General features: G+C 34.4%; 1 protein-coding gene across 1 annotated transcript; it reads right to left on the minus strand.

Moving 5' to 3' along the window:
• Window positions 1-384: 384 nt before the first annotated feature.
• Window positions 385-8,309, minus strand: LOC131860137 (glycine-rich RNA-binding protein GRP2A-like). Its single transcript, XM_059214510.1, has 2 exons — window positions 8,056-8,309; window positions 385-589 (listed from the first exon to the last, which is right to left on the minus strand). The coding sequence occupies exons 1-2, from the start codon at window positions 8,307-8,309 to the stop codon at window positions 385-387; spliced, it is 459 nt and encodes a 152-aa protein (XP_059070493.1).
• Window positions 8,310-16,338: the final 8,029 nt, after the last annotated feature.

A 16,338-nucleotide genomic window follows, 5' to 3' on the forward strand; every position in this document is an offset into this window, starting at 1 on the left:
GTGAAGTTGGCTTTCTCAACTTCTACATGGTATCAGAGCTCCAGACCTGCTGCTTCTTGTTCGTCTTCTGAAGAATTTGGAGCTACGAGGATTAGATCTGACTTTCAGGTTTTGGTTGCATCAGATCTGTGTTTGTCTTCTGTTTTTTATTTTGGAATAGGGGGTATTTTTTTTTCGGTGCACTTTGAGCCCAAACGGACCTCACCGTTGAGCTCGTAGCGCCCAAAAACCCCTATTTCCATATAAAATTCGTCCGATTTGGACACAGTTGCACCAGGAGGCAAATTTTTTTTGGCCCCAAGGCCGTACGGCCCTAGGGCACGAAAACCGAGGCAGAAAAATCAAAAAAATCAAAAAAATATATATAAAAAAAATGCAGGTTTTTTAATCTAAAAACGCGCAGCCTAGCTGGTGCGCTTCCAGGCGGCCCCCCGCCCGGCCACCACCGCCGCCGGCGGTATCCTCTGCCGCGCCGCCGGTGCAGCACCCGCCGCCTGCGCGCCGCCAGCCTGCGTGCCGCCTGCGCCCAGCCAGTGCGCCGCCCGCCACCACAGCGCCGCCCCTGCGCCGCCGCCCCCTGCGCCCGCCCCTGGTCGCCCAGAGGACCAGGGGCTTATTTTTTTTAAGCCCTTGAGGGCTTAAAGGGCCTATTTGGGCTCTTTTGGAGCAGTTTTACTAAATCGGGTATAACTCGGGCATTTTAGCTCGGATTTTCGAATGAAAATAGGCGTTGGAAAGCTGGTTCCGAGCCCGATCTAAAAGATGCAGATCTTTTTTTCTGATTTTTCCGTTTTGTAGTGTTTTTTGCCAGTCAAAGTCAGAACAAGTTTTTTGCACTCTAGGAGCCATATCTTTTGCATACGGACTCCGTTTTTCGAAAGCGAATAGGCGTCGGAAAGGTGGTTCTGTGCTCTTTCCAGATCTATCATGTATTTTTCCAGAATCTACACCAGGTACATTTTATTCAGTACTTTGTGTTTTAACACATCTGTCACTTACTTGGACGTTTCAGACTTGGAAATAATTTGTTTGCATGGGATGGCTTCATTTGATCTGCTTTATCAGTATTAAAGTCATTTAGTCTCTGATTTGTTAATTTGAAGAGTTATCATGGGTTTTTCTACTCACCCTTCAGTTGTATTTCTAGAACGGGGTAATTATGAGTCATGGGCAAAGGGCATACTTACACACTGTAGGTGGCTTAATATTTTGCCTTATTTGTATGATCTCATACCTGAACCAGCAACTTTAGAGGGAAAACTAGCTTGGGATATCATTAGAAATCACATAGTAGGAGTTATTTTGTCTAGTGTTGATTCTGACACTGTGTGGGCTATATCGGGCATTGATTGTCCTCACTCACTTTGGACACGTCTTTGGGAGATCTATGGAGACCCCAGTCTTTCTCCATTCCCAAAGGATCCTGCTTCAGATTGTCTTGTACCCATTGGTTGGAGAGATAACACACCTTTTGATCATGCTACTTTGAAGGAACTTCAATATTTAGACACCCTTACATATTCCGATGAATCAGAGGATTGTCTCACAGTTCCTACTCTTCAGACTGAGATTATATATGCATCAACATCATCTCCTTTTGTTCCTGATCAGTTTGATATTGCCTCTTCTTTGGCTCCTATTGATTCAGCTAAGCAGGACATCATACATCTTTCAGACATGGCTACTTGGGATTCTTATCTTGCAGGCATTTCGTCTTTGTTTGTAGAGTCCTATATTGCAGACTTGGAGGATTACTTTGAGGATTTTCAGCTCCTCTTTGTTGACAGCCATATTCCAGCTGTTAGCCCACCATCATCTGTGCATTCAGAGGTTGCAGTTTTTGAGTCTTCAGTTCAGTTTGGATTTGACATCTTTTGTTTCAGTTCAGACAGAGGGATTCTTCAGCATCCTATTATGGCACACATCTTGAGACAGATTGATTCTTCTCTCTTCACAGGGTTTCTTCATCTTCGTCCTTTGGATCCATTTCTTCCCAAGGGGAGGAATATTATATGCCGCTTCAGGATCTCTTTTTGGATTCTACCTCAGGCATCCATATGTGCGACAGGAGTTTCTTCATTGTGGGGGGGGCTTCTAGTCTCTTTCTTTTTCTCCTATGGAGACCATTGTATATGTACTTATATGATAGAAGTTGTCTATGGGGGGTATCATGTTATCCACCTCCTATCCTTATGTTATTAGTGCATTTATTTCTTTCATCTCTTTTTGGAGTAGAGTTTTTCCCATGAGGTTTTCTCTATTTCTCCACTTTACAGAGATTTGGTTGTAATTGGGTACCTGATCAGGCCTTGTTGCCGGGACCCAAGTTTACTTTCTTGCATTGTAGTTACCTTTGCTTTCTTGCACATGTTTGTAACTGCACTTTTGCTCATCTTAAGGGGGGGTGTTAGAGTAAAGGTTTTAATTTAATCATGTTGATTAAATTACCTTTATTCCTCTCTTAAGATTTCACTTTAGTTTGCATTTGTGACATTTAATAATTATATTAATTATTAAATGTCTACCTATTAGGGTTTCTTTTAGGGTTGCACAATATCCTTTTATAAGGATTCATCATTGTAATTTATCTCTCTCTTGGATGAATACATTTTTCAGCTTTCAGAGCACCCTTGCTTGTTTGTCTCCATCTCTTCTTTCTGTGACAGGTTATTTGCATGCAGGTGATCTTCGGGGTCTGTGAAGTTGGCTTTCTCAACTTCTACAAGGATGTGGACGATAGGATAGGGTTAGTTAAACCCAAGATTAGATAGAATGGATTAGGTTAGTGGGAGGTTAGGTTAGGTGGTTAGAAGTTAGAAGCCATGTGCTCATATTTGAATTTAGAAATTCAAATAATTGAGAAAATGGATAATTAATCTCAACAAACTATTTGAATAAATCCTTAGATTCAATAACAAGTAGAGGAATGTAGGGAAATTAAATAGATTACTTGTGAATTCAATTAACTTGGAAGGGTTATTAATGAAATAACTAAGTATTTAATTAATTATCTTCAGACCATTTTTAGGTGTATACAATATCAATGATAGTGTTATTTATGAATAATGAAAGATATATATCACTAATATATATAAAATTATGGAAGACACAAAAAGATATTATAACCTCTATAATAATTTTCTAAAAGGTTTATGCAATAAAATAAAATATTAATGGGGATTAAAATTAATTTGTAGTTAGAGTAGAGTTCAAAGAGGAAATTAGAAACATGCTAGAGAAACAATATAAAATAAGAAAGGAAATTGAACGATTCCTATAAGATGAATAATGTTAAAAATATTATTCAAAATTAAAGTACTCCTTGAATAAGTTAACTCATCCAAGTGGGACCACCATCGGTAAATTGACATCTACTATAGTAGTTCTATCGGAAAAACATTAAAACAATAATAAAAAGATTCTTAAGAATATATATAAAATTCATTATGGGGGATATAGGGATTTTAAAATACCTTTATATAAAATAGCACATAAAAATGTCCTTAGAAAAATAGGTAACTAAGGCATCAGATAAAATAGGAGAAAATTTAACTTGAATAAAATATTGGGAGAGGATTTATAAAGAGTATTAAGATAAAAAAATCAATTTAATTATTGTTCACTACCTCTAAATGAGGTGATATAACATATGTTTATTGATTAAAAACCTAGTTTTTGAAGCTTATCATTGACTAGTAGCCTATCACCTTGTTGACTGTTTCTAAAAGTATCTTGAATGAATACTTACACTTACAATATGATCATGTTCATCTCTCCATTATAAGAATTGAGAAACGAGGATATATATAGTCTAAATTATTTTGGATAAATAATTATAGTTTGGGAAGGAATTGTATGGGTTATAGATTTTATGTAACACAAACTCTTCTTCATTCTTGACTTTATTGAAAACTTATGATTATATTGAGTGCATTTTTATCTTAGCTACTCTTAAAGATCTTAGATTTTGGGATTTTCTTTACTTGCACACAAACTCTTTTCTAATAAAACATCTTGCATCTTTATCAATAATATAATCCCAAATTAATTTGGTTTTTTCAAATCCATGTAAAAAGGTTATCCTCTAACCACTTTTCTTTATGTGTTAGTTACAAAAAGGATAGTGCTAACTTGTTGCCAATAAAATTTATGAAAACAAATTATTTACATTACACATGTCAACATCTTATCAATTTGATCTAGTTTTTAGTGAATCTTTGGTTATTGCTTACAAAGAATCAACCCTCTTTCAAAGAAATCATGGCTTTGTTTAATACCTTTTATAAGGAAATTGATTTTATGCTTCAATAGATTCAAACATATTTAAGTAGATGATTCAATTTCTTGCAAATCAACTAGATGAAATATTTTATGTGGAAATGGATTTTTGAAGTGGAATGCTTTTAAATGTCTTATGATTCCATTATATTTCATTAATTCACCTTCAACTTTGTAACATTATGGAATACAAAAGTTGAAAAGAAGATATCCTTTTAGATCTCCAAGCCCCTCTCTTTATTAATAAAATTCCACCAAACTGGTATAATATCTGATCCATCTTGCTACTCTTCTATTTAGGACTAGTATAATGTTTCTTATGTTAAGCTTGTCAAGCTCTTATGTGACTTCCTCTAAGGCAATGAAAAGTAGAATAAATTTTTACATCAAATCGCATGGGACATTTTATGTTTACCATAGGACAAGGTGGAATGAGAATTATTATATTTTATCGACATAATTGTGACTTTATTTAAGTGGGTGGTCTAGGGAATTGATAGGTCAAAGATTGAGAAGATTATTATGTAGCACTATATTGTCTTTGTTTTACTTATTATAAAATATGTTGCTAGGGAGTTGGAACCTACACTCTTTTATCACTATCATATTTTCATAGTTAGAGGCTCTCTTGTGTATTTGAAAGACTTTCATAGTAGTTAATCCTTCCCTAAATGGGCTAGAGATGGTTCCAAAATTAGTCTTTCTATCAATGACTAGAATATTTGGTAGCCTCCAATTCGTAATAATTTTAATTTTCTTGGATAACAAGGCTTAGAATCATATTTATTCTTATTTATTGAAAAGAAGTTGATGCCATAAATGATTTATTCCATTTTCACAATTAAATCCAAAGGCTTACATTGCAACAAAATTTATAGCTTTCTCACTTTGAATTTCCTTCCATGTGTCATATTAAATAACTTTTTCCTATGTTAATGATTCACAAGGTAGGGCTTAAATCTATTGTAGTTTCATGGAAGGTTTGATGGTGTATATTTTAGATCACAATAAGAATTATGCTATAGGATCTCCTATAAAAATCTCAACTCTTTTCTCTTGTCCTTTGTAAGTATAACAAATAGTGGGGTATGATTTCCTCTCCTTAGACTTGGAATATTATTGTCCTTTACTATTGCCTTTATTTCATTTAGTAATATAAAGTGTCATAATGAATGGTGGATTTGTCATATAAAATGTCATAATGGACGAAGAAATTGTCGTATAAAATCTCATATGTTGACATCCTTGATGATGAATTTGAATTGTCCAATATTTTTTATTACAAATGTAAAACTAAATTACATCTGGAATTAAGAACAATAATATTGCCTCTTCATGTCATTAAGTTGTGCAAAACCACACTTTTAATGTTTTCTTGTCTAATATTCTAGAATGTATCATAAAACATAGGAATCAAGTATTACAAACAATTTCTTTGCAAATTGTTTGTTTACTGAGAGATCAAAATGCATCATTGAGTGTTATTTTTCTATATTTATTATTTAATTGAAAATTAAAAAATAACTCTATTATGATTTTTAATTAATTAATAAATATAGAAAAACTAAGTAAACAATACATTTTGATCTAAAGATAATGTTGATCACTAAAATTACTTTAAGGATTACAGCCTTATGGGAAACTCGGTAATGGGGGACCTGCTCATTTTCACTGAGTAACCTTCGGGATTTTAGAAGATGACTCTTCATTAATTAGGGAGGAGAAAAGGGGAGAAGGAAACATAAAAGCAAATTTACTCTAAACGATGCATTGAACTTATTTTAATGCAATAAGGGGCACAAAGAACTTTACATACATGTTATTACGAGGCCCATTCAACAATCTACATGCCAAGACAATACCATAATCATGATATAATTAAAATTTATTTTAACATAAAGAAATACACACCACACATCCACTAGATAACAAGTACAAAACGTAGTTTAATCGGTAGATTATTAGGCATATACTTTTAGAGTTATGTCACAATTGCAAGGATGCACAAAAAACTATTAAAGCATACTGAAAAAAAGTAATATTAGAGGCCACAGGCACAATTTGATTATCCCCTCTTCAGAAATACAATCATAGCTTAAAGGCTCCATTCCTATCTAGAATAATTGACTATATCTTTTAAGATCAAAAGTTTTGAGCCCCTTTTACAATGCATCTGCATACTTGCCGTGTGTCCACCGTCATCATGAATCTTTTTGCAACTGTACTGAGCTTGATCTCTGTATCACTATTTCCTTCCATGTGCATGGCATGGTTGCCACCACTTTTTCAGTTGCAACAACTAGTCACGTGGGATTTTATTTTTCTTCATTCGCGCCTTCTGGTTTTTCCACGTGATGCCTCCTGTGGGCTTTTTCCCTCGAAGAAATAAAGGTGCACTTTTAAAATCTCCCCACGCTCAAAACGTACTTGGACTCGTGCTTTGCCAACATGTGGCATGCTGGTGGGGGTTTTAGAGCCTTGTTCTCCCTTTTCTTTTGAGAACCCCACGGTGCTGACATGTGGCACCCCCCGGGGCCTTCGAGAGAGTAAGAAGTTGTGGGCCTGTGAGAAACTATGCCATGCTGACATGTGGCATTCTCGTACCTACTCCTCATGAGTAACAAAAAAATGATCTTCACTTGGTGGGATCATAACTTTTTGCTCGGTGCTCAAAATCTCAAGCTGCTTACACCGTCAGAAAGGTTTTCAAAAGATATGGTTTTAGTCTCTTAACATGATGCCTTTGGCTATCAATTGAAGGGACCGAGAATATTTTTGACCCCAAATATTTCTCTGAAGGCCTCCAAAAATGCAAAATATTGAAACATAGACAAAATACAAAAAATTGGATTTTTAGTTTTTCTCAACTTTGATTGGTCAAGATCTCCTTTAGGCTAATTTTGATACATTTCCATCAATGCCTTGATAATAAATCCCCAAAAGCTCATATATTATCTGTAGTTCTTGGGGACTCATGGGAGGACCTTTGCTTGCAGAGGTTGAACCCAAAATTTCTGGTTTTGCAGACCATAATGCCTTATTCATGCCAAAAGGGAGCTTCCACCTTGCTGATTCATTCCAGATATCTCAGATCGGCTCTTAATGATGAATCATAACGGAGCACAAATGTCAACATTAGAAACTAGAAAGCCTTAGCTATCCATTGGGAACAGAGTCACAAAAAGCATCCACAAAACATGTGCACTATTGCTCTTAGAGGAAAACTGGAAACTAAAACATGCATTTTGTTAAGGAGAATGTAGCATGTGCAATCACACTTCTTGGAAAGGAAAAACAACTAACTATTATTTACACGATCTTCGAACTTTGTAAGGAAATCAAACAAAGCCATTAACTCGCATGTAGCTTCCCCTTCTGACCAACTTTTGATGCTTGACATGTTCCTGGGAAATAAAGAAGAATGGAAAAAATAATAAGCATCCAATAAACTGTTGGAATGCCTACCACAGGTTAGGAACAAAGAATCTCACCCATTCTTGAATGTTATCTTCCTATAGTGAATGAGTGAGTTGAACCTGCTCTCCTTGGTAATCATCTTCATTCTTAGAGGCAAACATGACCAAGAGAAAGTTGCAACTCTCTAGCTAAGCTAGATCGCGGATGGGGAATCTACGTGAAAGTATCAAGTCCAGGCAATCAAAATTGGACTTGTAGTCATGCTTTGCTTCCTTTATTTCTTGTTGACTAGCAAGGGTTGGTTTTGGTGGATCATCTGCTAGAATGGGAACCTTCCCCTATTGTTGTTGCTTCTCATACTCTTCTAGCTTGAGAGATGGTGGCTTGATGTTAATATATGAGTAGAAGGCTTCTAACTCATCCCAAAATAGGTCTTCATCAATCTCCTCTTTGCTTCCTTCCATGACAAAGACCACCCTTGCTTTGCAGCAATCCTCATGGTTATCTATAGAAGTGTCAAGCTTCTCCTCTCGTTCAACCTTGTGAGCTTTCTCATATTCATGTGATCCACCATGCTCCTCAATGTATTCTTTCTTCTTTAAAACTTCTTCCATTGTAGAAATGGAAAATTCCCCTTCCTCAGGGTTGATAAAGTAGGGAAGCTCATCAAATGAGAGGAATAAATCCTCTTCTTCATTTTTTATTTATTACCCGGTTGATGCTTTGCTGCTGCAACTGCTTATCTTTATTTTTATCTTGTGATAAGGGCAGTTCTTCACCCTCTCAAGAATGTGGAAGCTCACAACCAAAAAAATTCTCCTCTTCTCTCATCTGTTCATGAGACCAATCAACCCTCCAAACAATAGGTCCACCCTTAAAGAGTGAAATGGTATCAGGAAAGAGGAGTTGAGGGGGAAATATTTTTTGCAAAATAGATCAAGGGGGCTCATTAAATGCATCCCCTACATGGTGCTTGGGGTTTCAAATTTGGAAGTTCCACTAGTGGCTGATTTCCCTTCTTGCATGAGCTACTCTTCCATAATCGCTAGCCGTCTGATCTCTTCTTCCCTTGTAGAAACTTGCATGACAAGTAATTTCTCTTGTTGTTTTCTTTGTGCCTCTGTCTTTTGCTGCTAAAGTTGGGCCTAGTAAGCAAGTTGATCTTGCTGTAGGCAATATTCTTGCTTGAAATCAATAGCCTTCAACTGTTCTTGGAAATTCATCATTATTTATTTGACGCTAATATTTTCCAAGCTTAGCACATTTTGATACTCAGGGAAGGGGTTGACATGTTGATGGGAGACATAATAAGCCTCCGATTGTTGGGAAACATATGTAGGTTGTGCAGGGGTGGGTGAAAGACAAGCCTTAGGAAATTGCCCATAACTTGTTGTAGCAGGAGAATATGAAGCAAAACTGGAAGTATATCCAACTTGATATCATTGATAGGGAGGCAAAATGCTTTCATTTTTGTGGAAAGGAGGTGGAAACATGCACCGTTTATAATATCCTTCCATACTAGAGCATAAGGAAAGAAAAATATTTGCAGATAATTTTTTAAACAAGAGCAAAATGTCTGCTCAAAATAGAGAACTTGGTACATACCAATAGAATCACCTAACTGATTTGAACCTACAAAGTCGCTAGGTTCTTGTATAATACCTCCTTAAGGCTAAAAAAATTGAAGAATGCACCAAATCTTTAGTGATCGATGTAAAACTCATGAAATTCAGTCCCACTGGGCATGTTAGAAAAATAACTGTTGATCATTAAAATTACTTTCAGGATTACAACCTTATGGGAAACTCAGTGATGGTGGACCTATGCGTTTTCACTGAGTGACCTTCAGGATTTTAGAAGTCGACTCTTCATTCATTATGGGGAGAAAAGGGGAGAAGGAAACATAAAAGAAAATCTACTCTAAGCAATGCACCAAACTCATTTTGATTCAACAAGGGACACAAAGAACTTTGCATACATGTTATTCTGAGGGTCATTCAACAATCTACATGCCAAGGAAGAACCATAATCAAGATATAACTTAAATTCCTTTTAACATAAAGCAATACACACCACACATCCACCAGATAATAAGCGCAAAACACAGTTTAATCGACAAAGTATCAGGCATATATTTCTAGAGTTATGTCAGATTTCAAGGATGCATAGAAAACTATTAAAGCATACTAGAAAATGGTAATCATAGAGGCCACGAGGAACAATTTTAATATACCCTCTTCATAAATACAATCAAATCTTAAAGGCTCCATTCCTATCTAGAATACTTGACTATATCTTTTAAGATAAAAGTTCTGAACCCCTTTTACAATGCGCCCGCAGGTTTATCTAATGAAAATATCTTTAATCTGGAATGATGATTGCAGCCAAACAGGCTTTTGCATGTCCACTATCATCATGAATTTTGGTGTAACTGTTCTGAGCTTGATCTATGGATCACCATTTTCTTCCATGTGCGTGGCATGGTTGCCACCTGAAATTCACTTTTTTTGTTGCAACTGCTAGATCAAGCAGGCTCTAGTTTTTTCTTCATTTGCACCTTCTGGTTTTTCCATGTGATGTTTTGTGCTACCTTTTCCCCTCAAAAGAAACAAAAGTGTTCTTTTGAAAAATTCCTAGGATCAAAACTTCTCTAGACCCATGCTTTGTCAACACGTGGCGCGCTAGTGGGGATTTTAAAGCCTTCTTCTCCCTTTGCTTTTGTGGAACCCACGGTGCTGACATGTGGCACCCTCACAGGCCTTCAAGAGAGTAAGAAGTTGCATGCCTCTGAGAAACTATGCCATGCTAACATGTAGCACACTTGTACCTACTCCTCATGAGCAACATCAAATTGGTCTTGACTTGGCAGGATCATAACTTTCCGCTCGACGCTCGAAATCTCAAGCCGCTTACACTGTCGGAAAGATCTTCAAAAGATCTAGTTTTAGTCCCTTAACATGATTCCTTTAGCTATCTAGTTAAGAGACCGAGAATAGTTTTGACCCCAAATCTTTCTTTTAAGGCCTCCAAAAATGCAAAATACCAAAACATAGACAAATTACTGAAAATTGGATTTTTGGCACCTCTGATTGATCTAGATATCCTTCGAGTTGATTTTGATATCTTTCCATCAATGCCTTGATCATAAACCCCCAAAAGCGTACATATTATATACAGCTAAATATCTTACTTTGCACTAGCTTCATCCATTTTTGATGTTGTAGCCTTATAGTCAAGCAATAGTTGATCTTTGGTGGACTCATTAAGAACCTTTCAACTTCACCAACAAACCAAGAGTCCATTGACACCATGGTTATTTTAGAATATATAACAATAGAAATATTATTTAATATCATTAAAATTCCCAATTAGATAAATTGTTTATTTATTTAAGATAAATAAATGTAGTTTGGGAAGGAATTGCATGGGTTAGAGCTCTTAGATAACACAACTCTTCTTGAATTTGGATTTTATTGAAATCTTATGATTATATTGAGTGGCATTTTATCTTAGATTTGCATAAGATCTTAGATTTGGGGATTTTATTTACATGCATACATATTATTTTTTAATATAATATATTGCATCTTTATCAATAGTACAATCCCAAATTAATTTGGGCTTTTCAAATCCATGCAACAAGGTTAACCTATAACCACTTTCCTTTATGTGTTAGTTACAAAAAGGTTTAGTTTACTTGTTCTCAATAAATATTATAAAACTATTTTTTCTCCATTACACATCTCAACATCTTATCGATGATCTATTTTTAAAAGAATCTTTTCTAATTGCTTATGAAGAATCAAGCAGGTCTCTGACAAAAACCATGATTTTTTTATGCCTTTTACAAGGAAATTGATTTTATCCTTCAATTGAGTACAACACATTTGTGTAGATGATTCTATTCCTTGCAACATGAATAGATGAAACATTTTATGTAGGAATGGGATTTTGATGGGGAATGCTTAAATTTATTATCATTCCATTATCTTTCAATTATTCACCTTCAAATTTGTGACATTATCGAATACATAAGTTGAATAGAAGACATTCTTTTAGATCTCCAAGGCCCTGTCTTTATTAAGAAAGTTACATAATTCCACCAAACTAGTATAATATATGATCCATGCTACTACTCTTCTATTTAGGCCTACTGTAAAATTGCTTATGGTAAGCTTGCTAGGGTCTTATGTGACTTCCCCTAAGGAAATTAAAATTAGAATAAAAGGTTCCACAAAATGGCATCGGATTTTGGGTTCTTTCCATAGGACAAGGTGGTATGAGAATTAATATATTTCATATAATTGATTTAAGTGGTTGGTTTGGGAAATTTATAGATCAAAGACTAAGAGGATTATTATGTAGCACTATATTGCCTTCGTGTTACCTTACAATAAAAATGTTGCTAGCGAGTTGGAACTTACACTCTTTTCATCACTACCACATTTTTCATAACTAGAGGTTTTGTTTTGTATTTTGAAGGCTATCACAATAGTTAGTCCTCTCCTTAAATGGGCTAGAGATGGTTTCAAAACTAGCCTTTCTTTCAATGACTAGAATATTTGGCAACCTCCAATTTACAATAGTCATAATTTTCCTTGGATAAAAAATGCTTAGAATCATATTTATTCTTATTTATTGCAGATGAATTGATTCCTTCAATGATTTAGTCAGTTTTCATAATTAGACCCAATGGCTTACATTGCAAGAGAAAAGGTATGGCTTAAATCTCTTGTAATTTCATGGAAGCTTTGATGGCATATATTTTTAACCACACTAAAAATTACACTACAGTGTTTCACTATAACAATCTCAACCCTTTTTTGTTGTTCTTTGTAAGCATAACAAACAATGGGGTTTGATTTTCTCTTCTTAGACTTGGAATATTATTGTCCTATACTATCACGTTTATTTCATTTTGTGATATAAAGTGTCATAATGCATGGTGGAATTGTCATATGACATGTCATACTGGACAAAGGAATTGTCATATAAAATATCATATGTTGACATCCTTGATGATGAAACTGAATTGACCAATATATTTTTATTACAAATGAAGAAACTTAATTACATCAAGAATTAAGCATGGTTGATTGCCTCTTCATGTCATTAATTAGTTGTCCAAAACACACTTTTAGTGTTTTCTTGTCTAATATTGTAGAATGTACCATAAAACATAGGAGTCAAGTATTACAAATAATTTGTAAATTCTTTGTCTACGGAGATATCAAAATGCATCATTTTGTGTACTTTTTTGGTATTTATTAATTAGTTGAAAATAAAAAAAAATAACTCTATTATGATTTTAAATTAATTAATAAATATAGAAAAACTAAGTAAACAATACATTTTGATCTGTAGATAAATATCTTACTTTATACTTGGTTTGTCCCATTTTGATATTGGAGCCTTGCACTCATTAAGAACCTTTCAACTTCATCAATAGATCAAAGATCCATTGACACCATGATTATTTTGAAATATAGAGCAATAGACAAATTATTTGATATCTTTAAACTTTTCCACTGAATCCACTTTTCTACAGCAATCTTATACAGATTCAAATATACATAAATCTTTTCAGTCGACACAAGCTTGATTAAAAGGGACAATATCTATGATTGGAAGCTAAGACCAATACTATTTCACTATTTTTTTAATGGAACGACATAACCTATGTAAATTCTAATTCATTTAATTGAGTAATGTCGAATATCTTCTGTTAGGGGTTCTGGATTCTACACAAAGAATAACCTATGTAAATTCTAATTCATTTAATTGAGTAATGTCGAATATCTTCTGTTAGGGGTTCTGGATTCTACACAAAGTAAATGATTGGCGGAGGAATTGTGATATAAAATGTCATAATGGGCGGAGGAATTGTGATATAAAATGTCGTATGTTGGCGTGCTTGACGATGAAACTGAAACGTCAAGACTCGTCGTGCACTTATTTAAGCTCTGTTGTGTATCTGAATCCTCAGCAGCTCCTATCGTATGCAATTAGAAATGTGAAACGGAACATATGCTGGGAAGAAATTTATGGTACTGTTTATGGTCATAGTGTTTGTTGCAGGGACAATAATGGTAGAAGCAGATACCTGCGACTGCATAATGTGCGGGAGTGTTGAATTTTGCTGCGGAGCTATCGATAGCAATGCCCCTCCTTCTGTCTGCACCACCTGCATGAGCTGCGGGACTACTCAATACTGTTGTGCTGGTAATGATGCGCCAGCGCCTTCGCCCTCATTATGGTCTTCTCAACTTTCTGATCTTCACTGATCAGACTGTTGTGCTGCTTCCATATATGTAATAGAATAAGGCTGTATATGTCATATACACCAAGGTTGTGTACTACGATATGCAGAGGTATTGTATGGATTTTAATCAATATTAGTTATGTTTATTGAGAAGACTGTGTTATTCTCTTGCATTTTCATAATTTTCATCATGATAGATGCTATTTCTGTTGGGCATCAGTGGTTTAGCTTTGAGCTAGCGTATAGAATATTTCGAGTTAAATGTGAGCAGTTTTTTTTATAACTTCACCATAATTGCGTGTGAGATAGCTTAAATTGCTTTAGAATTTAACAAATGCATCTAAAAATAATGAAATATGTTTCATTGTATCAAGATATTGATCAATTTATCTTTAGAGAAATATTTTAAAGTATGTTGAGAGATATTTGTAATTGAAACCTAATTTTAATTCTTGACAACCTGAAAATCGTTACTTTGTCTTCTTTATTTTTCGTTCATGGATATGATCATATTTTTTCATTTTTCTTTCATGAATCTGATCATCCTGTTGCCATTGTAAACCTATATAATGAGAGATGTTTCTAACTGAAGCCTAATCTTAATTCAAATGGAAAGATTCCCATTCTGTGTGCATGAAAATGGCTTCTTGGTATATATATATATATTTTCTTTTGCTAATATTGGAAAGATGTTTCTAATTGAAATCTTATTATTATTAGGTCAGAGCAGCAGGGTCTAAAAAAAAAGTTATAATAAACAAAGCAGTTTTCTTATATTTAATTTCATAAAGTTAATAATAAATATAAAAAGTTCGTTTAGAATATTTGGTTTCAGGTTAGATTTGATTTGTCTTTAATTTCCCATATAAAATAGAAATTAGATTTGATTTTTTTTATTGATCTTTATCTTAACTACTTAAAAATTAATAAAAATTCAGAAAAACTAACTGATTACAATGTTTGCAACATTCTAGAGTTACACCAAAACATTTAAGACGTGGAGCTTCTTTGAGCTTTGTTACTAACTGACATCATTGCTCTCTTCCAAACCGACATCTACCACTACATCCTTTTGAATCACTTACACACAAAACATTCCCTACTACTGCTGCAGAAACTGATTTCTTCAACTACAAATTAGGACAACATTCTTCCCTTTCGTTTGGTGATGTCCAATTAATTTTGCCCTTCAAAATTCAAATTTCAAATTGACCTACAAGAACTAAATTCACTATCAATAAATGGTTTTTGTTGTTGCAATGTTAGGGGCAACTAGGAATTGAGATCCCAATTCCTGCAAATAAATCCTCTAAGTTGCCCGTAGCTTGCTGCATCATGCTTCGGGTAACATTTACTCCTGGTAAGTAGATATGACATGGGAGTGCGGGAAGAGACTCGGGAAAAATAAAATAAGTTTGAAATTCCAACACCCCTCCTTGTCATGAGCTGACAAAGTAGATCATTCTTGATCCAAATTAACAATGCCCAAGTTTCTTCTTACGTACTTGAAGTTGACCTTACCCTAATAAAAATGTCTTCTAGCTACTGCTCAGACTTGCAAAAATCCATTTTCATTTCACTATTTACAACTAATTCTTTGATAAAATGATATACTTGCTCTTTCCATGAAACACTTGATTTTTTTGTCAAAGCAGAATAAATTGTCTCCTTAAAATCTATCAAGATTCTTCTTAGTCAAATAGCTTGACATGGTGTTGCATTTTTTATTAATAGATATTTAATATTTATTTGATTATTTAACTATGGTTCAACTATTTAATTAAGTCATCTTAACTATGTTTTTTTATTAATTAAATAAATTATTGAATTTATTTGATTTTATTCACTTAACCATATTTTGACAATTAATAAAATAAATAAAGCATATTTTATTAATTAACCTCACTCTCACATTTAAATAAATTAAATCCCATCTCTCACATCTAAATAAATAAATATTTATTCAAATTCCTAAATCGCTCACCCACTTGCACTTTCTAGAAAATGCAAGTTGCAAGTTAACCTCCTTCTAATCATGTCTAAAACCCTATTATTAGCCTAATCAACCTTTAATGGTTTGCACATTCCTAAATCAAAGGTTAATCCAAAACCCATCAACTCAAACCTTTAAATTGCTTCCTTTAAAGTCTTCAAGCCTTTAATGGTTTCCTTCTAGAGTCTTCAAGACTTTAATGGCTTACTTTAAAGTCTTTAAGCCTTTAATGGTTTCCTTCTAAAGTCTTCTTAAGTCTTTAATGTCTTCCTTTAAAATCATCAAGCCTTTAATGGTTTCCTTCTAGAGTCTTCAAGCCTTTAACGGTTTCCTTCTAAAGTCTTCTTAAGCTTTTAGTGGCTTCCTTTAAATTACTCAAGCCTTTAAT

This window comes from Cryptomeria japonica, chromosome 11 (assembly GCF_030272615.1).
Source record: "Cryptomeria japonica chromosome 11, Sugi_1.0, whole genome shotgun sequence".
Taxonomy (NCBI): domain Eukaryota; kingdom Viridiplantae; phylum Streptophyta; class Pinopsida; order Cupressales; family Cupressaceae; genus Cryptomeria; species Cryptomeria japonica.

What these genes read in the sequence shown, in the direction of transcription:
- LOC131860137 (XM_059214510.1), bottom strand. Translation starts at nt 8,309, where the DNA reads ATGGAAGAAGTTTTAAAGAAGAAAGAATACATTGAGGAGCATGGTGGA. An exon ending in CCATCTCTCAAGCTAGAAGA is followed by an intron (nt 590 to 8,055) that starts GTATGAGAAGCA and finishes CTGGGCGACCAG; the next exon opens with GGGCGGGCGCAGGGGGCGGC.